A 23,708-nucleotide genomic window follows, 5' to 3' on the forward strand; every position below is an offset into this window, starting at 1 on the left:
TCTTAAATCACTCTCCCCACTGGAGTTCAGTGAGCTGTGCGCTCGAAATCAGGTTTTATTTCCGACCTGGGTCTGCACTTCCCCGAGTCTCTGCCTCAGCTTCTTCACCTTAAAAAGGTGACTCAGACCCAAGAGTTGGACTACTCCATCGAGGGGCGGGGGGCCGCCTCTAGAGCTGTGCCTGGCGCAGGCAGCTAAAGAGCTTTCCTTTCTCAGGAACCCTGAGACGAGACAGGCGTTCAGAGAGCCGCAGTCGGGACTTTCCTCTATGCCCTATGCCCTTCGTTCTCCAAAGCTCCTTCTCGAGAGGGTTTTTAATCTGTTGATTGGTGAGGCAAGAGTTAAAACAAGGGCATGAAGGCGGGCTTCCGTGACATCACTAGCACTCCGCGTCCGACCTCAGGGACGGGGGCGTGGCTGACATCGCACCGCCCCCTCCCTCCTTATTCCTCTGCTCCTCCCCGCTGTCACCAAGCCAGGGGCACATGATGCAACCCGCCGCGGTTTCAGTGGCCTGATTGGTGGCCGCGCCCGGCGCCAGGCACAGGGATTGGGCAGGGGAGGCTGTGACGAAAACTGCACCCTGCCCTGTAAAGAAGGGAGGAGAGAAAGAAGAGGGAAGGGGGGGTGCTCGGAGGGGAGGGGGTTGGGGAGGCGGGGTCCCGGCGCTGTGCTCGCGCCCCTAGCGCGCCAGTCCCGGGGCTGCAGGGAGCGCAGCGCGCGCGGCCCGGGCCCCGGCCACCGGACACCCTACCGGACACGACCCTCCCTGGAGCTTGGAGAACTGCCCACCTCGGACATTGCACCGGACACTGCCCCCCACAGGGCTGGACACTACAACGGACACTACTTCCCAGCTCCGGACATTGCCCCCCCCCCCAGCCCTGGACGCTTTCCCCCTCCCCCTCCGGGGGCCCAGACACCGAGCCCCCCGCAGGCTCTACAAAGCGACCTCTTGCACCCCAGCGCCAGACACTGCCTCCTCCTTGTCCCTCTCTCCCTTCCCCTCCTCCCGCTGCATCATTCCCCTGCTGGGGTCGGAGCCCCGCCAGTTTCTCCGACCCCCTGCAGCTCGGCCCGGCTGCCCGCGCCCCCTTCCCCCGGCTGCTCGCCCGGATGCCTCTCCCCGGGGGATTGTGGTGGCTCCTCTGCTGCCGTCGAGGTTTTACTCTTCTGCACCGGGACTACGGGGACGGCGAGCTTAGCGGGGACGGGGACGAGGACGAGGACGAGGAGACCTTTGAGCTGCGGACCCCGAGTCCAGCGGGCGGCGGGAGGGTAAGTCCCTGGGGGTTTGGAGCCTTGTCTCAATCCCTCTCACTACAAGCGTCCGTCACGTCTGATCCTGCTCCAGACTCCAGCCAAACGCCGTGCTCTTGGCGGACGGGGACGTGGGAGAGGTTTTTGCCTGGGGGGCCAGGAGCCCCCGGGAGCTCAAGGAGCAGCCCTACTCGGGATGTGCCTGTGGGCCTCGCGCCGCATGCTGGGCGCTGTCCACCTGCTAGGGGCCCTGAGGCAGGGGAGGCGTCACGCGTGGCCCGACCTGGCCCTGCCTCTCCCTTCCCCGCCGGGCCCGCGTCCCATCCCGTCTCCTTCCGCCTCCGCCAGCGCCGAGGAATGTGGCGAGGCCGGCTGGGCGGCTCGGACGCCTGGGTCCGCTCCGCTCCCAGTTCGTGAGCGCTGAGTGCTGGGGCCAGATGCCGGAGCTCCCGCCGCGGGGACCTGGGAGAGGGGGAGAAAGCATCCTCAGATTGGGGTCCGTGGCAGGGACCCCACGGAGAGGGAGCTGGGGGCCACAACTCTTCGAGGACCCCTCGTCATTACCCTGCCACCCAAGACAGAACTCTCGGCCCTCCCTGGTGAGGCTCCTGGGGAATCCCTGAGGGATGGTGAGGGACACTTGGCTGCCCGGTTTTGCGGAATCTCCCCGTGGGGAAACTGAGGCTCGATTAGTCTGGAAGACCTCCATCCCCTGACGTCCCCTCCCGGATTCCCCTGCACACCGGCAACCAGACTCCGTGTGCTATGGCCTGGGTCAGGCTCCCATCCCCCGCTCAGGGGTCCCCAGCAGGCCCGGTGGCTCGGTGCCCGGGTGGGGCGGGCTGCGCCGCTGGGGCCGGCGCCAGCACCTGGCGGAGGCAGAGGGCGGATAAATATAGAGGGGGGTGGAGGGAGGGAAGCAGGGGACTGCGATTAGGGGAGTTGGTCTAAGAGAGTGGTCAGCACCTGCCCCCGCGGTGGTGTGGCTAAGAACTCCTCTTGGACCCTCCAGAAAAGAGGTGGATCTTCGTCCCAGGAAGGCACAGGACCCAGGCGTCCCCAAGCTTCCAGCTTGGGCAGGGTCGGCTCTGTGAACCACGCCATTGCCTCCCTCATGCTCCACCTCCACCCCCCTCCCCCGAGCTTGGGGACAGGTGTCCCTGCCCCCCCCCCCTCCTGGCTTTAGCAGTCTGGGCGCGATGGGACGATGGCACAGTTCCTGCCTGACCCGGCTCCTGGACGGGTTTTTGGCCTCTCTCAGACCCCAGTCTTCTGTTGAAGTTCCAGGGCAGGGGGGAGAAGGGCAAAATCCTGAACTGTACCTCCCCTGGAGAGTGTGTGCCATTTTCCAGCCTGCCCTCCCTGAGCCCCAGCAAAGGGGGAGGGTCTCTGCTTACCACTGAGTCTCAGGGGTGTCTGTGGGAGGACATAAGAAGTTCTTGGAGAAAGCCCTATACTGAAAGAGTCCCTCTTCCCTTCATTCACCTCTGTGCCCACCACCTGCCTGTCTGCCAGCCAATGAAGGGAAAATGAGGAGGAGGGGGTGACTTTCAACAAGAAGGATTTTCATCCACCTCTCTCTTTTCAAAGATGGGGAAGCTAGGTCCCAAAGACTGAGAGGATCTGTGAAGTTTCCTCAGCCAGTTAGTGATTCGAGTTAGTGGTCAGGCTGTTACTGGAACCCAGGTCTCCCGACTGGACTCCCTGCACAGTGCTCCCACCGTATGCTGCCCTGATTTAAATCTTCAAAGGAAAGCAGAGACAAGGCTGGAGACTTGACTTCTTCGCTGGGGCTGTTCTGTAGAGACTAGCAGAAGGGGCTACCTCACGGCTTCAGCTGTCTCCCCCAAAGTCACAACCCCACTCCTTGATCCCTCAATTCCCTGAGCAGCGCTGTCCTGGGGGCAGAAGCCACGGGCATCTTGCGATGACGGCTCTGATGCTGAGGGCTGCTCCCGCCTGTTTCCCCAGGGCCCCTTGGACGTGACGCTGACTCAGCCGGTGAGGAGCGGGCCGGTCTCAGACAGGTGAGCTCGGCCCCTGCGTCTCAGGGTATGAAGCCCCCAGGCTGTTCCCGGGACCCCAGTCCTCGCCGTCTGCCTCCCGCAGTTGTGCAATAAGGGAGAGGCCTTACGCCGGACGCTGTGGTTTGGCCGGGGTCCCGGGGGGGCGGTCCGACTGGGGGCGCGGGGAGAAAGGGGGGGTCTGGGCTATTTCTGGTGCGAGGTCAGAACGGCCCAGCGTTTCCCACAGCCTGGGGGAGGGGTGTCCAGGCCGGGAGCAGGCTCCCCTCGCTGTCTGGGGAGCCCCGACTGAGGAGCCCCCTGGAGGCGGGGTGCAGGACTGACAGCCTCACCCAACCCTTCCTCCCCTCTGGCCCAGGCTGCAGAGCTGGGAGGAGACACGGAGCCTCATTCCGGAGAAGGGGCCGCCCGAGGAGGACCCGGACGTCGTCGTGAAAGGTGGGGACGCACCTCATGCACTCTGGAAGTACCAATCCCAACCCTCTAGGGGATAACGTCTTATCCTGCTCAGCCCCTTTTTCTCCCTCCCCTCCCCCCAGGTTGGCTGTACCGAGAGCCCCGCGGAGGAGGGGCTAGGCCCTGGTTGCCCACGCGCCGGGCCTGGTTCGTGCTCACCCGGGACTCCCTGGACCAGTTCAGTAGCAGCGGGAAGGGGGCGCGGCGCCTCGGGAGCCTCGTGCTCACCAGCTTGTGCTCGGTGACCGGCCCGGAGCGCCGTCCCAAGGAGACCGGTGAGACTTCGTGGGGAGTCTTGTACCTCCCTGCGCATCAGCCCCAGCCGGCCCTCATTGCCCTCCATGGCCTCTCTTTCCCCAGGTCTGTGGTCAGTGACCGTGTCTGGCCGGAAGCACAGCGTCCGGCTCTGCTCCCCGCGCCAGGCCGAGGCGGAACGCTGGGGGGTGGCGCTGAGAGAAGTGATCGCGTCCAAGGCGCCGCTGGAGACCCCTACCCAGCTGCTGCTTAGGGACATTCAGGTGTGAAAGAGGGGACTTCGTGGAGAAGGAGGAAGGGAGTGGACCCAGAAGCTTTCTGAGTTCATGGGGAGCCCCCTTTTCCATCCCTGTGACTCCTTCCCTGGCTTCTAGGAGAGTTGCGGGGACCCGGAAGCCGTGGCCCTTATTTACCGTCGGAACCCAATTCTGAGGCACACCAGTGGCACCTTGTATGCTCCACTCCTGCCCTTGCCCTACGGTGTCAGCGCCCCAGGTGAGTGGTGGCATGGCTCCAGTCCCTTGGATGGGGAATCCAAATGCTTCGCCTGACAGGGACTTAGAAGTCCAAAGGGGTCCCCGCCCCTCACTTTCAAAGGGCTGAGAATGGAAGCTGACCAGACTGATACCCAGGGTGGAGGAGAGGGAAGCCAGCACAGGAAAAAAGCCCCCCCCCACTTCTCTATGGGTCTCATTCCCACTACTGATACTCCTTCATGAGTTTTTACACTCTATTTTTCATTTTACTCTTAAGACCCTGTCCTACTATGTTTCCAGCTGCTGGAAAAGCCAGCACTTTGGGAGAACGCGCTGGCCTCATCCAGCTATGCCTCATCCCAAAAAGGAATAGTGACTAGTCTGGGTCCTAAAACTAGAAGATTAAGGGGAGCTGGGAGAAGAACCCTTGTTTCCTGACTCCCCGTCCAGCCTGTTTCTGGCCCGTGGTGATGGCTCTTAGTGCCCAATTACAGAATCTGGGGTTTGCACCTGTGTCCTTTAGTCAGCCCCTGCAGCTCACTAACTCAGAATGCAGCCTTAGTGGCTCCGGAGGGGGAGGTGCCTGGGAGGCTCAGTGGGGACCACTGCTTTCCCTTCACTCTTCCTGTCGTTCGTACTCTCCCCTCCTTGCCACCCCCTGCCCCCCTTACACTCCCTCTGACCTTTCCCTGGTTCATGCCTTCCTTCCAGGGCCCAGCTCTGTGTCCCCTCTCCAAACCGTCCCTCCGCCCCCACCCTCCCGCAGGTCCGGGCTACGCACCCTTGCGCGAGGAGGCGGTGCGGCTGTTCCTGGCGCTACAGGCGCTGGAGGGGGCGCGGCGCCCCGGGCCCCTGATGCAGGGTGTGCTCCAGACCTGCCGGGACCTGCCCGCGCTCCGCGACGAGCTCTTCCTGCAGCTGGCTAAGCAGACCTCGGGCCCCGCAGGCCCTCCGGGGCCCCCCGCTACCCACGACCCCGCGGCCCTTCGGTACTGGCAGCTCCTCACCTGCATGAGCTGCACCTTCCGGCCTGGGGGAGCTGTACGGGGGCACCTCCTGGGGCATCTGGAGAGGTGAGAGGGGAGGGCTGGGGTAAGGCCGGGGAGCTGCAGGGCTGGGAGAGAATGACAGGCCTTGCCAAATTGGCGGGTGGAGAACTTAGACCTAGGGAAGGGAAGAGACTTGACCGCTGCTAATATGTACAGCGTCTTTGTGGGAATTACAAGATCATAGCCCCTTTCGGGCGGAGGAGTGACAAAAGGCGCCCCGCTTTGGGCAGAAAAATTACTAAGGGTTGCTGTTCCTCCGAGGGCTGAGGCAGTTCAGCCAGGGCTTTTAAGTTGCAGAGCGGAATGGGGCTGGATTTTGGATTTCAACCCGAAGGAGGATCGTGGAGACTTTGGCAAGTGGGAGGGGGCAGTTAGCAGAGAGCTGTCGGGGCCTTAGAAAGTAATTCCGCTCCATGCGGTGGTCCAAGGGTAGATTCAGAAGAGAGCGGGTCGCTACCTTCAAGCCCCTTAAGCGTCGGAAGGGAGGGAATCCATGAGAGGGAAGAAAGGATACAATAAGAAGGCGAGAGGGAGGGGGAGAAGGAAAGCCCCCCCCCCCCCCCCGAACACTGATCCTCGGGTTCTCGCTAACTCAGGACGGAGCAGGCGCTCCCGGACACGGAACTGGCGGAATATGCGCGCTTCATCAGGAGAGCGCTGGGCCGGACGCGCGGCCGAGAGCTGGTGCCTTCGCTGGCGGAGATCTCCGCGCTGAGCCAGCGGCAGGAGCTGCTGTGCACCGTGCACTGTCCGGGGGCTGGTGCCTGTCCTGTGGCCATAGACTCCCACACCACGGCGGGCGAGGTAAGGCCAGAAAAGACCCCTGAAACCTCACTCCCCCCCTTCCCATGCCCGGCTGTCCTGGTGCCTGGGCCCTACATTTGCCCAAGTCTGAGATTCATCACTTGCGGAGGGAGTGTGTGGGGCGGGACTGGGAGACCCGAAAGCGCCCTCCAGTTGGCCAGACCCCGGCGCGGTCTGACTTTCCCCTCATGCCTCCTCCCCTCCAGGTTGCTCGAGAGCTGGTGGGGCGGCTGGGCTTGGCCCGGAGCCGCAACGCATTCGCGCTGTACGAGCAGCGAGGGGCCCAGGAGCGAGCCCTGGCTGGGGGTACTCTCGTAGCCGACGTGCTCACCAGGTTTGAGAAGTAAATGTCCAGCCCCAGCCCCGCTCTCCGTTAACCTCTCTGCCTCTCAGCTCTGGTCAATCCCTGTGCAAACGTTTACCGAGCGGAGGCCCCTTGCCCTGCACAGTCACGTTGGCTGGTTCACGGAGGGGCCCTGCCCGCGGGCGGTTTGCAGTCGGGTTTCCAGGCTTCCCAAACATCTGGCCCCGCCCCCAGCATGGTCCCTCCCCTCCCCCACCCCCGCCCCCGGTGGCCCGCGCCCTGGAGGGGGTCCCGCTTCTGCGTGTCATCGAGTCCTCGTCTCTTCTGCAGTTTGGCGGCGGAGGAAGCCGGGCTGGACGACTCGCCGGACTCTGGTTGGAGACTATGTCTGCGTCTTCATGGGCCCCTGCACCCTGAGGGGTTGTCCCCAGACAGTCACGAACTGCCTTTCCTCTTTGAGCAGGTGAGGATCTCCGGCATTCACGCCGCCAAAAAGACCCCCCCAACCTGAACCCCTCGCTTTCCGGGCCGTCACATTTAACAGTCATGGCAAACTCGCGGGAGGCTTTACTCGAACCCAGACCTCGGCTTTTGCACCCCAAGGTGTTTTCGCCGCCACTTCCGCGCTAACACCCGATGCCTCGTCCTAGGCTCACGCTTTGCTGCTGCGCGGCCGGCCGCCCCCGCCCGACGACACGCTGCGCGCCCTGGCGGCGCTGCGTCTGCAGAGCCTGCACCGGGACTTCTCCCCGAGGGCGCCGCTGCCGCGCCTGGACCGCCTGCTGCCGCCCTCGGCCCCGCCGCGGGAAGACCCTCCGCGCCCCGTCCCCAGGCCTCCACCCTCCGCCGCCCTGCTGGCCGGGGCAATCTGGAGCCCGGGCCTGGCCAAGAGGCGGGCGGAGCGGACCCGGCGCGGCGGCGGGGCCGGCGGCACGGCGGGAAGCGTGGCCCGCGAGGGAGGAGGTGGCGCCGGTGCGGCGGCTGCTGTGCTGGGCGGCTGGAAGCGGCTTCGGGGCATGGGCCGAGCTGAGGCCATGGCCGCCTACCTGGCTCTGGCGGCGCAGTGTCCAGGGTTCGGCGCTGCTCGGTATGACGTTCTGGAGCTGAGCACGGTGAGGGGGAGAAGGGAGAGGGGACTCTGGTGGCCCAAGCCCTACACCTCTGCCCCAGAGCCACAGGCCCCCCTGTGGGTCATTGCGCTCCCTGCGCCCAGCACAGCTGCCCATCTCAAACCCCAGGAGTCACTGGCCCTTGGGCTCTCACCTCTCCGGAGCCTTAAGCCCCACCACACACGCCGTGTGGATCACAGAGGGGACCGGGAAACTCCCTGCTCACAGCCATCTCCCCCCACCAAAAATAATGCTGCAGGGTCCCCTCCTTCCACCCTGACTCTACCTATCTGTCCGTAGGAGCCTGGTGGGGGCACTCCACAGAAGCTATGCCTGGGCTTGGGAGCCAAGGCCATGTCCCTCTCCCGGCCGGGTGAGACAGAGCCCATCCACAGTGTCAGCTATGGCCATGTGGCCGCCTGCCAGCTAATGGGCCCCCACACCCTGGCACTGAGGGTGGGAGAGAGCCAGCTCCTCCTGCAGAGTCCCCAGGTGAGTGGGAAGAGGGTGTAGAAGGAGGAAGGGAGGGAAGGGATGTCAAGAAACATTTATTAAACACTGAGCCAGGTACAGCTCTAGGCACTGGGGATGCAGCAGTGATCAAAGACAAGCTCAAGGCGCCTACATTAGAGCAGGATGTCAGACGCTAAATAAGGAATCAAAACCTATAGGACAGTAGGGGCGCCTGGGTGGCACAGCGGTTAAGCGTCTGCCTTCGGCTCAGGGTGTGATCCCGGCGTTCTGGGATCGAGCCCCACATCAGGCTCCTCCGCTAGGAGCCTGCTTCTTCCTCTCCCACTCCCCCTGCTTGTGTTCCCTCTCTTGCTGGCTGTCTCTGTCTCTGTCGAATAAATAAAATCTTAAAAAAAAAAAACAACTATAGGACAGTAATAAATGCTACCAAGGTGGGGGGGGGGGTGACACGAAGTGACTGGAAGGGGTCGTAGCATTAGGTGGGACAGTCAGGAAGGGATACTGGAAGGGACGTTTAGGCTAGCCCCGGGAAGATCTGGGGGAACAGCATTCCAGGTAGAGGATACTGCAGGTGGAAAGGCCCAGAGATGACAACAGCATCTTAGAGAAGCAGAAAGACCCAAGTGTGACTGGCACATAGCAAATGAAGGAGAGCGCGGTGGTGAGGAGGGAAAGGTTGCGGGGGCAGCTCTCGGAAGGCCGTGGTGAAGAGCCTGGGTGGAAGAGGAGACAAAGGAGAACCCAGTGGCCCCTACTACCCTCTGACCTCTGCCCTCTCTTAGGTGGAAGAGATCATGCAGCTGGTGAATGCCTACTTGCCCAATCCCTCCTCCGAGAGGCCTTCCAGCAGCCCTTCTCCTCCATGCCAAGACCTGCCAGACACCTCCCCTCCCAGCCAGCACCCGGGCCTGGACGAGCCCCAGGGACAGTCTGGCTGTTTGGGGCAGCTGCAGGACTGAGCCTGCCAAGAGGTCACAACCTCCCTTCTGCCTCCAGCCTGGACCTGGACTGCTCTGAGATTTGAGGGAACTGTGGACCCTTTGGCCCTGCAGGGACAGGGCACACCCCACACCCAAGGGCTGCAATGGGTGCAGACAATTTTCTAGTTTGTTTCTTAATTTATTTGTAGAAGAGAAGCAAAAAAAAATCCTTATTTACACAAACCCTTCCTGTGGGAGTGTTGTCAGTGGGACAAGTTAGAGCCCCAGAGCTCAGAGCTCCACCCCTGGGGACGCCCACACTCCAGGCTTTTACCAACACTGAGGGGAGTCTGGACACCACAGGGCTCCACCCTCCTTGACCTTCTGGATTTAACCTCCTCGTAGCCAGCAGGCTGCCACAGGGTGCTGGGCGGGGCAGGCAACAGGGCAGTTTTGGAAGCTGGCAATTACTCACACTCGCTTCTCCATTGAGTGCCACAGGGGTGGCCTCCTGGCGTCCCTGAGGCCGGAAGGCAGTGAGTCATCAACTGGCACTACCCAGTTCCTACCCCGGTGTCCAGCTTCTGGGCCCTCATTGGGTCCATTTCGGTGTGCCTACTGCTTTGGGTCTGGAATGGAGAGAAGCTTGGGGCAAGATCAGACCCAAGAACTTCTCCGGCATAGATCAATACCTTATCAGGATGGGCTCAGCCTACTCCCGAGTTCCCTTCCTGCTTTAGCAAGTTAGGTTGAATTGGGTTGCATTCCTAAGGATCCGATAGCCTTGGGCACTGGGAATCCAGAGTCCCAGGTTTCCTGACCCATTCAGAATGCTACAGGCCCTCCTTCACTAGCCCCCACAGCCTACTCCCTGAGTGGAAGAGTCTAGGGCAATACTGATCCATCCTGGGGCAGGAGCTTAGGCACCGAGGACAGAGCAGACCTCAGTCACTCTCTGTAATCTTGAGAGGTAGGGCTGACTCTGGTAGAGCAGCCTGGTTCTAGGGCGTATGCCAATGGAACAGTGACCACACTGAGACCTGGACTAGTGGTAGGAAGCCAGTGCAGGTAAAGGCCACATGCCTGGAAACCGCGAGGGAAAATGGATCATCCCCCCCATATTCACAGACTGAGCCCTGACTGTATCCACAGCCAAGCTCTGACTATAGCCACGACAAAGCTTTATTACTTTATTAGAGCTGAACAAGCATATCAAGGGTCAGGGCAGACAAGGGAGGAAGTAGGGCCAGCGCCTGGGCTGGAGATGAACCTAGAAAGGTTTCTGGTGAGGGCAATCTGGGTCACAGGGACCAGGCATTATGGGAACTATGCTTACTGTCCAGGGGAAGTGGTAGGGAGGAAGTCACTGCTCCTGGGCGCCCCAGGAGATATAGTCTGGCCGTGTGGCCGCATGGTACTCATCGATAAGTTCCTGCACAACCTCCCTGGACGTGTCCAGCTCATCGAAGTTCTCCTTGAAGATGTCCTCCTTGCGGAACTGCTCCAGGAAGGCCTCCCGCTTCCGCAGCTTGTCGTACTGCTGGCAGGAACTTTCAAAGAGCTGAAAGAGATAGAAATCTCCAGGATGGGAACCAGCACAAGATAAGGGGCTGGAATGGAATGGGGCAGGATGATCAGAGTGGCTAGTGGAACAGACTGGTCAAAGAAGCCCAGGACATTAGGCTCACCGAGGAGATGCTGGTGTGGTTGGCCATCATGAGCCCACTGACCCTGTGCGCTGAAGGCAGGTAGGGAGACTTCCTCGACAGGGCCACCTGGATGCTGGCAGGGCCCCAGGGGATGAAGTTGGCCAGCTTCCGTTCACGGATCCTCTGCAGACTCTTGTGGACCTGGGGGAGGGGTGCACCCAACAGTGGTGGTGGTAGCCTCTCCTCTACCCCTGTGGGTTCCGGGGGTGGCACGAAGGGGCCTCACCTACCTGGGTGGGGTCCACCTCCCCCTGGATGATGTTGAGGATGGCGATGTAGCAGTGGTTGGTCTGGCGGTCCCGGCCTGTGGACACCATCACGTTCTTGGGCTGCAGCAGCCGCCTCATGACGTCCAGGACCGTGGTCTTCCTCACGCTGGCCACCTGAGGGGACAGCGGGCCACAGGGCCCAGGCCAGCACTCAGGGCACAGTCTGATGCCTGAGCCCCATCAGACTTGGGCCAGTGTGGTCTCTTGGGGCGGTGTCTCGAGATTCAGGTCTACACTGAGCCTCTGCTGTGGGACCAGGAACCTCGGCCCTCCTCCACTCAGCAAGGTCCTACCCCTGTGCGGGAGTGTCAGCAGGCCCCCCAGAGCCAAGGCCCTGCGGGGAGCCAGAGGCAGAGGAGAGAGGAGACCAGGGTGGCGCGGAGTCGCACAGTCTGTGCCAGTCCCTGAGCACAAAGCCTCTGGGGGCCGCAAAGGGCAGCTCCTGGGGCAGCAGGAGGAGAGAAAGGCTAGGGCAGGGCCTGCTGGGGCTGCTCCTACCGACTGGTCCGTGGTGAGCGGGGTGTAGCCTGTCATGAGGAAGTGGAGTCGAGGGGTGGGAATGAGCGAGGCGATGAGGCCGATGAGGTCGTTGTTCATGTAGCCGGGGGTAGCGCAGGGTGGTGGTGCTGGCTGACATGATGGTGGACACCTGGGGACAGGAGCGCCGTGTCATGGGCCTTGGCCCCAGGGAGGGGTGGGGTTTCCAGTCCAGAGAGTCCAGGAGTGGGGGCTCACCAGCTGGTTGATCTGGGAGAAGGACGGGTTCTGGATGTGCAGGCGGTCTGTGGCGATCCGGTTCAGGGCTGTGTTGTCCAGCACCACCTGGGGGGGACAGAAGAGGGTCACAGCACCTTTTTGAGGAGAAAGGGGGCAGAGAGATAAGTTATTAGCTTAGCCCCCTCTAAACTACAAAACCAGGATGTAGGTGTGCTAACTTAAAAGGGAAACTACTGTCTCTGGGGCGTCACAAGACACTTTTCTGCCATCCAGTAAATAAATATGATTATCCCCATTGCCATGCACTGTGCCTGGCTCTGGAGACACCATGGAGGATAAAACAAGCGTGGTCCGTCTCCGAGAAAAGTATAGTTACAGTCTGAAATACGCAAAGGAATTTGACCTTAACGGGTGGTCAGGGAAGGTCTAAGAAAGTGACCCTTGGGCTGAGAATTTAAGCATGCGTAGGCATTAAATAGGCTAACTGGGGACATATGTCAGGGCGTATACACTTTCTTGAGAGCCTTGCTGCCTAAAGGGACTAAAAGCAACTTGGAGTCAAGTCCTTAGTTCATAATTTGGGCCACCGGGTATGACTTTGTTGGTCCTCTGTTCTCTGGGCAGGGGCTTGGGAAGGGCAGGGTGTCCATGTCTCACTGGCTTAAGGAGATGGACCAAAGCCCCCCACTCCCTCTCCAGTGCTCACCACACAGTCTGCATTCTGGGTCAGCCTCTTGAGCGTGAGCAGTGAGTTGTAGGGCTGGACCACCACATCGCTCATCTCGTCCTGGTTGGGAAACACTGAGTACGTCTGCACCAGCTTCTTGGGGTACCTGGGGGTGAAGAAGAGGGAAAGGGGAATGTGACACAGTGAATTGGAAGGACCCCCATCACTGTCCATCTTGGTCTTCTCTAGAGCTAACAGGGCCATTCCTTTCCAAGTGTCGCCAAGCTCTTGGTACAAAAGGGGGGCAAGGGCAGAACGGAGTGCTTAGAGCCCAGGAGCCAAAAAGAATAAACCTAAAGCATCAAACCCATCAAACCCTGCAGGTCCTTCCTCTTCCTAGGCAAACCCCCTCCTGGGAGTTCTTGCTTCCAAGATATTCCCTGGATGGCCAGGCTCTGTTCCTACCAATGACTCAAAGCGACAGTGCCAGGCCTTCCAGTCCAAGAGGAAAAAGCCATAAGAAGGAAAGACCTTATTTAGGGAACCACGGCTCATGCCCTCTCCCCAGACACAGGCTTACCTGTCATTCAGCCGTTCGAGAAGGTAGGAGCCCAGGCCAGAACCCGTCCCCCCAGCGATGGAATGACACAGCACGAAGCCCTGCAGGGGGAGGGATGGAGAGGCAGTCTCCAGGGATGTGGGGGAGAGGCTTCAGGCTTGTCTCATTCCCCACTCCCAACACACCCATGTCTCAAAGCTTCTTCTGTGTCCATCCAGGCTGCCACTCCTTGGGAAGGAAGACTCATGCCTAAGGAGCTGATGCCATCGAGATTAGGATCTCCTTGAGGACGAGTACTGTACCTTATTTACCTCGATACCTCACATATGATGCTCAAAAAATTAGTTTTGAGTAGAATTGCCCCCATCACACCACCTGTTCGGGCTACGTCCTGACTTGTCCCCAGCACTTTACAGCCTTGTTTTTCCTTCAGCGGGGCAGAGCCTCACCTCTAAGCTGTCACTTCCATCTGCTTCTCGGTCTATGATGTCAAAAATGTCTTCATGGATTTTCTCACCCTGTAGAGAGAGACATGGAAGGGAGGGTCAGGATGAGGGTTCTAGGGAGTATCTCTTTTCAGCACCAAGAACTCTACCCTGGGACACCGCTGCCACCCTCAAGCAGAGCCTCAGCTGTGACCCTCAGCCCAATAAAGCTATTTTGCAAATGATCTGCAGTCTGCATAAGCCTCTCTCTGGCTGTCCCTCTTGTCAGGTTATCCCTTTGTCTCTTATTTATTGTCTGGTCTGGTCAAATCCCCAGGCTGCCTGAGCCTGCCTTGCCCTGGGGCGGGAACATCAAGGCTTTCTGGGATGGCCACACAGATACCTGTGAGAATCCACTGGCCCAGTTGTTGCCAGCTCCTCCTCCATGCTCGGACAGGTAGATGTTCTCTGGGTTGTAGAGCTTGGCATAGGGGGAGTTGAGGATGGAGTGGATCACCCGCGGCTCCAGGTCCAGCAGCACCGCCCTGGGGATGTAGTGCTCATCGTCGGCCTGTCAAGGGGAGTCCAGCAGAGGGGCCCAATCAGCTAAAGCCCAGTCCTCCATCCTCCCAACTCTGGCTCCTGCCTGCCCTCCGTCCTCAAGCCAGACGCCCTGGCTCCTCTGCCCAGCAGGTTTCCCGTCTGGGAAGGCCCCTGCCCTTCCCTCAGCCCGCCTGGCCAAGTCGCTGGGGGCACCTGGTAGAAAAAGACGTCCTTGCGGTCAGTGCCCTCGGTGGCGAACTCCTCCACGATGCCCTCGGGGCTGATGCCATGCTCGGCGCACAGCTGTTTCCAGAACTCGAACCCAACTGGGGGATGGGGAGAGATGCCTGGGTCTGCTAGTCATAAGGCCTCAGGAGCCCAGGGTTAGGCTCAGAGGCTGTCACACTCAGAGGCTGCACCCAAGACACCTGGTCTGGGAGCTGTCACAGCCCAGGCGCGGCTCTCCGTCTGGGGCGTGTTCATTACGCGCGCGCAATAGGGCAGGGGTTCATGGAAGGGAAAGGGGGACTGGAGGATGCCAAGCACTGGGTGGGACCCGAAGGGGCAGAAGCGGAGACTGGAGGGGCCCGGCGCTCGCTCGCTCGCTCACTCTGGTTGCCGCACTGGCCCAGCTGCAGGGTGATGATCTCCCGGGGCATCGCTCTTCAGACGTGGGCGCGCCAGCCCTGCCCGGCGGGAGTCACGGCGGAGACGAACGCCTGACAGCCGGGCTCGCAGGACGTGAGGAGCGCGCGCTCTCCTCGTCTTTTGACGCGAGTGCTCCGTCTGCGCGTGTGCAGTGCGGGCCTCCCCGCTGCCGCCGGCCGGGGCAGCCCAACCTGGACATCATTTCCCCACAACACTTACAGCTGGAATTCGGCACAGGCGCAGTGTGAGGCCACGCCCCTTCTGCTCGCCCACCCCCCCCAGCTCCGCGCCTGCGCGGTGAGACTCGTTGGGGCTGCGGGGGTAGTGACCCGGGTGTGGGGGCGGGGAGGGGCGGTCCAGGTGGACCCGGTCAGCCGGTTGTTGCGGGTACGTGAGTGGGTAGGTGGTTCTTCTGGACAGAGGGGCTGGGTTCAAACCAGTCTCTTTTTCAGTTTCTATTTTTCAGTTAAATCTACCTAACATAAACTTTACCATTTTAATCATTTTTAATTGTACGGTTCTGTGGCATCATGTACATTCACACTGTTCCGCCATCATCGCTGTCATTCATCCCCAGAACTTCGTCACCTTCCCAAACTGAAACCCTGTACCGTTAAATAGAAGCTCTCCATCCTCATCCCCATCAACAGCCTACTTTCTGTCTCTATGATTTTGACCAGGCATCTTATATAAATGGAATTATATAGTATATGTCCTTTTGTGTCTAGCTTATTTCACTTACTCACTCACTGTAATGCCCTTAGGGTAACTCCATGTTGTAGCGTGTGTCAGAATTTCATTCCTTTTTAAGGATGTATAATATTTCATTGCATGTATATGCCACGTTTTGTGTTTATCCATTCATCTGTAGATGGACATGGAGGTTGGGTTGCTTCCACCTATTGGCTATTGTGAATAATTCTGCCACGAGCTGGTTGTTAAAATAAGTTTGAGTCCCTGCTTTCAGTTATTCATTATTCTGGGTAGATACCCAGAAGCAGAATTGCTGGGTCATATGGTAATTCGATGTTTAATTTTTTGAGGCATTGCCACACCATCTTTTATAGTGGCAGCACTATTTTACATTCCCACTGGCAATGTGCAAGGGTTCCAAGTTCTCCACATCCTCACCAACGCTTGTCACTTTCTATTTTTTGTTTTGTTTGTTTTATAATAGCTATCTTAATGAGTGTGAAGTGGTATCTCAGTGTGGTTTCTGTTTTTTTTTTTTTAATTCTTTTAAAGATTATTTATTTGAGAGAGAGAGAGAGCAGGGCAGGGAGGGGCAGAGGGAGGAGAGAGAGAATCTCAAGCAGACTCCCTGCTGAGTGCCAAGCCCAAAATGGGGCTCGATCCCTCCACCCTCAGATCAAGACTTGAGCCGAAATCAAGAGTCTGGCGCTTAACCCACTGAGCCACCCAGGTGCCCCTCTGTTTGATTTTAAATTACAGAAAATTTTAAACATACAAGCATGCTTTTGTATTTTTATTATATTTTTTGTTTTAATTTTATGTAAATGGTATCAGAGTATACTAGCCTTTTGTAACCTGCTTTTTTCACCCACATTGGATTTTTGTGATTTAGCAATGTTGATACATATAGATTTATTTCATTGTTTTTAACTGCTTTATAGGGTTTCATTGGATGAATAAAATAGTTTATTCTATTCCCACGCAGGGGTGATTAGATTGTTTCTATTTATCCCCTGTTATATAGAATGAATACAGGATTGGTCATTTCTGAACGCGAAGGAAAATATCTCTACCACTGCCGTGTGCATCTTCTTTGGAAGGCTTACAAACTTAACAAGTTTTCACATATTTTTTCCTGGATGGATATACCAATTTACACTCTTACCAGCAAAGGAGTTTCCGTTTCCTTACACCTGCATCCACTCTTGGGGTATCAGATCTTAATTTTTGTCCATCCCATGGACGCCCAATGGGATCTCATGATTGTAATTTCCACACAATCTGATCACAAGGGAGCTTGATTTGATTTGTTGTGGTTGTTAGACTTTTCAGAATTGCCTGCTCATATCCTTTGCTCATTTTTCTATTGGGCTTTTTTTTTTAGACATAATAAGATATTCTACGAATTTTTTCTTGGTCGTATGGGTCACAAATATTGTCACTTGGTCTATGGCTTGTCTTTTTTTTTAAGATTTTATTTATTTGACACACAGAGAAAGAGAGAGAGCAAGAGAGAGAGAGAGCACAAGAAGGCGAGCAGCAGGGAGAGGGAGAAGCAGGCTCCCCACCAAGGAGGAGACTGACACGGGGCTCGATCCCAGGACCCCAGGATCGTGACCCAAGTCAAAGGCAGACACTTAAAGGACGGAGCCACCCAGGCGCCCCTATGGCTTGTCTTTCTTTATATTCTGCATCTGGTGGGATAGAGAAAATGTTAATGTACACAGTTATTCTACTTTTCCCTTCTGTTTTGTATGTTTTATACCTTGTTAAAAAATCATCCCCTTTCCCAGTATCATAAATCTGTCCTTTTATGTTGTCTTCCAAATGCCCCGTAGTAGTTTTGCTTGTTCCCTGCGTTGTGTACTGACTTGTTACGATTTCAAATCCATGTTTTGAAAACTTGTTTTGGACAAAGTTGTTTGTGGTTTGAACTTGTTTTCATGAAATTGTTTTGAAGTTGGATAGTAGAACTTTCTTATCAAACTCTAGAACCTGGAGTGAAGAGGACCATTACATCATCGACACCATAGTAATGGCCGGCCGTGGTGTCCATCACATGGTGGACTTTTAAACTTTAAAAACCAAGAGGTATGACCAGCAACTCAAAAATGTTTGGTCTGGACAAGGCTACTCTTGGCTGATCTAAATAGTTCTCTGGAGATCTTGAGACACTTACTCCTGCTGTGGCCAGGCTACCTTGGTCAGCAATGGCGTTAAACCACACAGCGCTCTCAGGAAGAGAAGCGACATCTGCTTCTGTCTTTTTTTTTTTTTTTAAGATTTTATTTATTTATTTGACAGAGATAGAGACATCCAGCGAGAGAGGGAACACAAGCAGGGGGAGTGGGAGAGGAAGACGCAGGCTCCCAGCGGAGGAGCCTGATGTGGGGCTCGATCCCAGAACGCTGGGATCACACACTGAGCCAAAGGCAGACCTTAAGCGACTGAGCCACCCAGGCGCCCCTGCTTCTGTCTCAGTGAGGCTACTCCTCCTTGGCAGTGGTGGTGCAAGCTGTGTAGCCGTCCCAGCAGTAATAATCTTCAGAGCAGCTACCTTGCCTGCCGACACTGGCACCGTCTCCCGCTAGCTACATGCCCCAGCAGTGAGGGACCTAAGCAGGCAGCTGATACCTAGCGTTTAGTTGGAAGGACTGACACTATCAAGAACCAACTCGTAGAAAGGTACACCTCAACTAATATTGGACTTTATTTCTTTCATCTCTCCTTTGCCTGGAACGAGAATGTAATTAATCTGTCATTGGTTTGGAATATATTAGTTCTCTGTTGATGTATTAAGAGACATTATCCTGTATGCTCTTAGCTTGTGAAATATTATTACTATAAATTATAATTCTTACAGTGAACCTGTGTTAAATAAATTATTGGCAAAGACAAACTTAGTCCCCGAGCATAATTTGCCCTGAACGAAACACCCTGTAGGTCTTTGGTTCATCTGGAACTTATTTGGAGGCCTGCTGTAAGATAGGGATCCACTTTATCTTTTCCATATGGATGGCCCGTGGTCTCCAAGCCAATTACTGAAGAGTGGGTGCAGCACCCCCCACCCCCAGAACATTCTCAGTCCCCACTCTGATGCGGGGCTGGCTTCTGGCTGCTCTTCTGCTCCGTTGGGCTGTCTGTCTGTCCCTGGCTGGCGGGCTTTCTCTGGGAGCTGCTGCAGAGGCACTGGCAAAAGCACCACTGCCAAGAGTCATGCTCAGACGAAGTTTTTTGTTTTCTTTTCTCTCTCACTTTCTCTTTTTTTATGAGAACTCGGCCACCTTCCAGCCCTGGCCGCCAAGAATCCTCTGGGCTTCTTTAGAAGACTCTGGCTTGCCCCATGCCCATCCCCTCCCAGGCCTCTGCTCAGTTCCCCTCCCCTCCCCCCACCCCAGCCTCCCAGCCCACTTCTTCTGCTTGGGCCAGGCTGTTGGGGGTGTCCCCCAGGAGGACTGGCAGCCTCGCCCTTTCAGGAAGGATCTGGGTGCTTCCTTTGAAGTTCGAGCTCCTCCTTGGGGCTCTCTTCCCCTGACAGACTGCTCCTAAGGGCTGGATGGCTTCAGAGGCTCTTCTAGGCCCTTCTCTGAGTGCCCAGGTGAAGAGGAAGGCTTTAGAGATGAGAGTAAACTTGCCAGCCCTCCCCTCCTTGTGAGTCTGGAACAGCCGTCTGCTTCTTTTAAAAATAATAAGCTGTAAGCAGTTTATGAACTCTTGTGAAATGAGAAAGTTTAATTTTAACCTTTTCTTATGATTAATAACAGTGTCTTGCTCCTCCTTCTAGTCTCCCAGAAGTGGGAAAACTTCCTTCAAATCCTAGTTGATAGGCAAACAGGCTACAACGTGTGACTTGATCCGAGTTGGAGAAATTGCAAGGTGGGTTTCCTTGAAGAAGCCATCTCTGACCAGCTGGAGGCTCCTTCTCACCTGTAGAAATGGGTCGGAGACATGCTTACGTACGGAGCTGTACGTAAATCCTCCCAGTTATTAGCAGGTTGTGCTTTCCATTTCTGCTGAGAACTGACCCGTCCGTGTTGGTTCAACGAGATGATATAGGAGCATCTGGAAAGTGCCAGACTCACAGAAAACATTCAACACACACTAGCCACTGTTACGATCACCCCTCGGCGCAATCAGAACCAAAGTATAGCTTGGCTGTTGCTACAGATGAAAGCTCTTATTCAGGGTAAAAGCAAAATGAGTGGTTGTTTTGCATAAATTTCAAAGCATTAAAACCTAATTATTTGTCACGATCCTACAGATTTGGTTTCAGCTCTCACTTCTATTGAGGTTGAGCAAAAGGACCAGGTTCATGGTCTTTGTCATGGGTTTCAGATCCAGGGTCTCAAGGTCGTCACCCATGGCTCGATTATTGAGTACTGAGTTCCGTTTGCATGGCTCCGTGCTCCCTGATCCAGGCTCTAGTAATGTAGCGGGCTGTGGCACTCCTTTGTCCGAGGCTTTGGTTTGCCTCTGACGATAAATGCAGCATTTGTAAACAAACACGTTTGTTAAACGCCCTAAACTCTTTATTTGATATTCCAGGTTGAGGAAAACATTATTGTGGCCGCACCTTCATTTCTGGCCTTTCCTGGACACTTGGCCTGCAGGAGCGCAGGTATGTTGGGGAGGTGAAGAGGCAGAGGTATGAGGAGGGGGAAGGAGGGTGAGTTGGGGATGGGGGGGGGAGGAGCTAGTTAGAGCAGCTTCAGTTCCTGAGACTGGGATTCTATGACCGCAGGGGGTTTTACCTTCAAAATGAAGCCAAGGAAAAACGAAAACAATGAAGGTGAAGAGCTGAAGCTTTTTGTACGGAGTTATGTGAAATTCACATTTTCCTTAGGAAACAGAACAACACAGGCTAGTTTGTTATGTAGTGTTTTCTCAAGGAATAGGAAAAAAGAAATAACCCCAAAAGCGATCCTGCTTGTGGATCATTTGCTCATTGTCTCATTTTTTTATTATGTACTGTACTATGCAGGGGCACACTAATATGAACGGGGGGAAGAAGAGGTAACAGACCCCAGTGCTCATGGCCCTGTGGTGGAGACAGGCACACAGCAAGGTTAGCACACAGTGCAGAGGAGGGGGCTTAACTTGGGGGTGGGGGCGGGGAGAGGCCACAGAATTGGAGAAACCTTTTTGGAAGAAATGGGGGCTGGCCTAAGCCTTGAATGTTTGGTAGGAATTGGCCAGGTAGAGAAAATGGAGGGGGATACAAACCCCAATAAGAAAACAAGTAAGGGGGCACCTGGCTGGCTCAGTTGGTAGAGCATTTGACTCTTGATCTCAGGGTTGTGAGTTCAAGCCCCACGTTGGGGTAGGTTTTTTTTTTTTTAATTTTATTTATTTATTTGAGAGAGAGAGAGAATGAGAGAGAGATCATGAGCAGGGGGAAGGGTAGAGGGAGAAGCAGACTCCCTACTGAGCAGGGAGTCCGATGCGGGGCTCAGTCCCAGGACCCTGGGATCATGACCTGAAGGCAGACACTTAACTGACTGAGCCACCCAGTGCCCTGGGGTAGGGTTTCTTAATAAAAAAGAAGAAGGAGGAGGAGGAGGACAACGAGGAGGACAAGGAGGACAAGGAAGGGGAGGAGAAGGAGGGAGAAGGAGAAGAAGAAGGAGGAAGAAGAAGAGGAGGGGAAGAAGAGGAGGAAGACGACAAAGGGAATGAATAGTCAAAAAAATAGATAAAAGAAATAAAATGCTCATGATGAATAAATGTAAAATGATATTCAGTCTCACTACTAATCAGAAAAATTCAAATTTAAGGCAAAATATTAGATAAGAAAATATTTAAAGATATCTACTGTTGATGAGGGTTCTGAGAAATGGATGCTTTAATACAGTATTTTTATATTGGTGGTAGTTTATATGGATACATTTTGGAGGGTAAACTGGCAGTTCTCTTGATGTGTAAAATCACATAACCTTTGACCCAGCAATTCTACTTCCAGGAATCGCTTGGGTCCCTGATAACTAGGGACATGAGCTGGGACATATGCACAAAGATGTATATGTAGGGATGTGTGCTGCAGCGGAGTTTATGATGCTGAAGGGCAACCTGGCTGTCCATGTGTCCATCCGGGGGGTGTGTTTAAGTAAACTTACAGTGATCCCTATTAAGGAACCCAAAGGAGCCATTTTTAAGAAAGATAAGGTAGAGCTATCATCAGCATGGAAATGTGGCCAACACATGGTAGGTGACAAAAATAAGTTTCATCAAAAAATGAGAGTATTTTTGAGTGCCCACGGAGGAAAAAAAAAGATTGTGTGTGTGTGTGTGTGTGTGTGTGTGTGTGTGTGTGTGTGTGTGTTGAAGAGGCTGATGGTGTCGAAGAAGCAGCACATGTGTGGGCTGGATGTGAAAGGTGGCATGTTGCATTTAGGGTAAAGGAGGAAAGCGTCAGGTAGTGTATTGGAGAAGTCAGCCAGGACCAGACGTGGATGTGCCTTGCAAAACAGCTACTGAAGGTTGCTGAATTGGGCTGGAGAAGGATCCCTCCAACATCAGTGACACAGGTATGCTGGAGGAAAGCAAGAGGCAAGGTTACCACCCAGACCTGAAAGGAGCAGGGCCCTGCCCAGGTTTGGAGAGGAGGGGACCGATTCTAGAGACACTGAGTGAAGAGCATCTACAGGAGTTTAAGATGACTGATTCTGTAACGGGGGTGAAGGAGAGGAAGGGGTCTGAGTGGACAGATTTCAATGATGATTGATGATTACCGGGACACAGGGAAGTCAGGTGGAGCCAAGGACGCACAGGTTGATGGGATATCCAGATGGAGCTAAGGGCCCAGTAGGTGACAGAGAATTCACAGGTCTAGAGCGAGTTCTAGGTGGAGAGTGAGCCACACCCAAGTGGCAGTTAAAGCCATAGGGGTGAATAGGGTCGCTCAGGGAGAATTTGTGGTGTGGGATGGTCCTAGACTGGAAAAGGACGGGAAGAGAACCTGATGGAATACAACACTTAAGGGGTAGGAAGGAAGAGTGCATTGCAAAGACAAAACAAAAGGGCCAGCGAAAAGCAGAAGAAAAACGAGTGTGTATCAGTGGGGTTGGATTGCCAATTCACTTCTGGCAGAGCCCTGATTTTGTTCTGCATTCCACCCTTCTTCCAAGTGGTTTGGCAATAAATCCTGATTAATCCAAGCCAATTATGGTCATCAGAGTTTCCTTGCCAGGGACTGATTTAGGAAGGGACATGTGATGCAATCCAGGTCAATGTGATGTGAAGAAAGGCTTCTAGGGGCTCCTGGGGAAGGTCTCCTCCCTGATTAGAAATAGACATACCGGAAGAGACACACTCTGTTCTTTAGCTGCGGGTTATCATGTTTGGATACGACGCCTGGAACTGCTACATTCGTTCTTTCATGTGTAGAGGAGAGCATCTTGAGGATAAGTCATCATGCCAAGAGTGGTACAGCAGAAAGACAGAAGGCACCTGGGTCCCCGATGACATTGCTAAGCCATGAAATTGATCAGCCCTGGAGCACCTTCATAGCTGGACTTCTTAATATGTAGGATTTATTTTGGGGTACCTAGGTGGCTCAGTCAGTTCAATGTCAGACTCTTGGTTTCAGCTCAGGTCATGATCTCAGGGTCGTGAGATCAAGCCCCTCATCAAGCCCCTCATTGGGCTCTGCACTCAGCACTGAGTCTGCTTGGCATTCTCTCCCTCCTCTTCTCCCTCCCCTCTACTTGCCTTCTCCTTCTCCCTCTCCTTCTGCCCCCACCCTCCCGCTCACAGGAGCATGAGCTCTCTCTCTTGCTAAAATAAATAAATAGGTAACCCTCTCGGGTCCCCTCTGTCTTCAGGAGCTTTGTACTATCATTCAATATACTTTACTATTGCTCAATAAAACCTTGCTGTGCTGCCCAAATAAATAAAATCTTTTTTTTTTAAACATACAATATATTTTTCCTTATGGTTTAAGCTGTTTGATTTGGATTCAGTTTTTACTTGCAGCTCAAGGCACAGCCATAGGGAAGGATTCTGCAGAAGCCTAGGAAGGAGAAAATTCCAAGGAGGAAATGATTGGGAGTAATTTGGTAAGGATATTGACCCTGGGCCATGAGAGTAAAAACCAGATTGCAGAAGCTTACTTACCATTATACATAGTTGGCACTAATGGATATTTGAAGAATCATAAAATTGGGGCACAAATGGAAGATAAGGAGGTGGGCAGGGAGGATAGACTTTACAACGGGCATTTTAGTGTGGTGCGCACGGGTCCCCTCCAGGGGGTCTATGGACAGAATTCAGGGGACCCACGAACTCGGATGGGAAAAAAAACTACACCTTGATTTTTCACCCACCTCTAATTAAAATATCGTCTCCCCTT

General features: G+C 55.2%; 2 protein-coding genes across 6 annotated transcripts; one reads left to right on the forward strand and one right to left on the reverse strand.

The window, feature by feature from the left end:
* The first annotated feature begins 622 nt into the window (after window positions 1-622).
* PLEKHH3 (pleckstrin homology, MyTH4 and FERM domain containing H3) lies at window positions 623-13,722 on the forward strand. Of its 5 annotated transcripts, XR_015721289.1 has the most exons (14): window positions 624-1,278; window positions 3,232-3,287; window positions 3,643-3,722; window positions 3,824-4,015; window positions 4,101-4,258; window positions 4,370-4,490; window positions 5,238-5,544; window positions 6,117-6,324; window positions 6,531-6,667; window positions 6,959-7,091; window positions 7,279-7,740; window positions 8,038-8,229; window positions 8,994-10,879; window positions 13,271-13,722. XR_015721289.1 is itself a non-coding variant. In XM_087854366.1 (13 exons), exons 1-13 carry the CDS (start codon window positions 1,117-1,119, stop codon window positions 9,168-9,170), a joined length of 2,376 nt encoding a protein of 791 aa, XP_087710492.1. In that variant the 5' UTR covers window positions 623-1,116; the 3' UTR covers window positions 9,171-13,722. The 5 variants fall into 5 exon arrangements, 3 of the variants coding, with proteins under 3 accessions (XP_087710492.1, XP_087710493.1, XP_087710491.1); XR_015721290.1 differs by lacking the exon at window positions 13,271-13,722 and having other exon boundaries at window positions 623-1,278; window positions 7,279-7,715; window positions 8,994-9,131; XM_087854366.1 differs by having other exon boundaries at window positions 623-1,278; window positions 6,531-6,658; window positions 8,994-13,722.
* Window positions 10,296-14,878, reverse strand: LOC123781961 (tubulin gamma-2 chain). Its single transcript, XM_045781757.2, is given in 12 exon segments — window positions 10,296-10,692; window positions 10,820-10,981; window positions 11,071-11,223; window positions 11,608-11,715; window positions 11,717-11,758; window positions 11,845-11,931; window positions 12,533-12,659; window positions 13,074-13,153; window positions 13,502-13,570; window positions 13,881-14,048; window positions 14,234-14,346; window positions 14,631-14,878. Coding segments are annotated over 12 exon segments (1,356 nt in total). The 5' UTR covers window positions 14,680-14,878; the 3' UTR covers window positions 10,296-10,494.
* Window positions 14,879-23,708: the final 8,830 nt, after the last annotated feature.

The sequence above is a fragment of the Ursus americanus genome, chromosome 23 (genome assembly GCF_024610735.1).
Source record: "Ursus americanus isolate L20-20 chromosome 23, mUrsAme1.1.p, whole genome shotgun sequence".
Classification (NCBI taxonomy): domain Eukaryota; kingdom Metazoa; phylum Chordata; class Mammalia; order Carnivora; family Ursidae; genus Ursus; species Ursus americanus.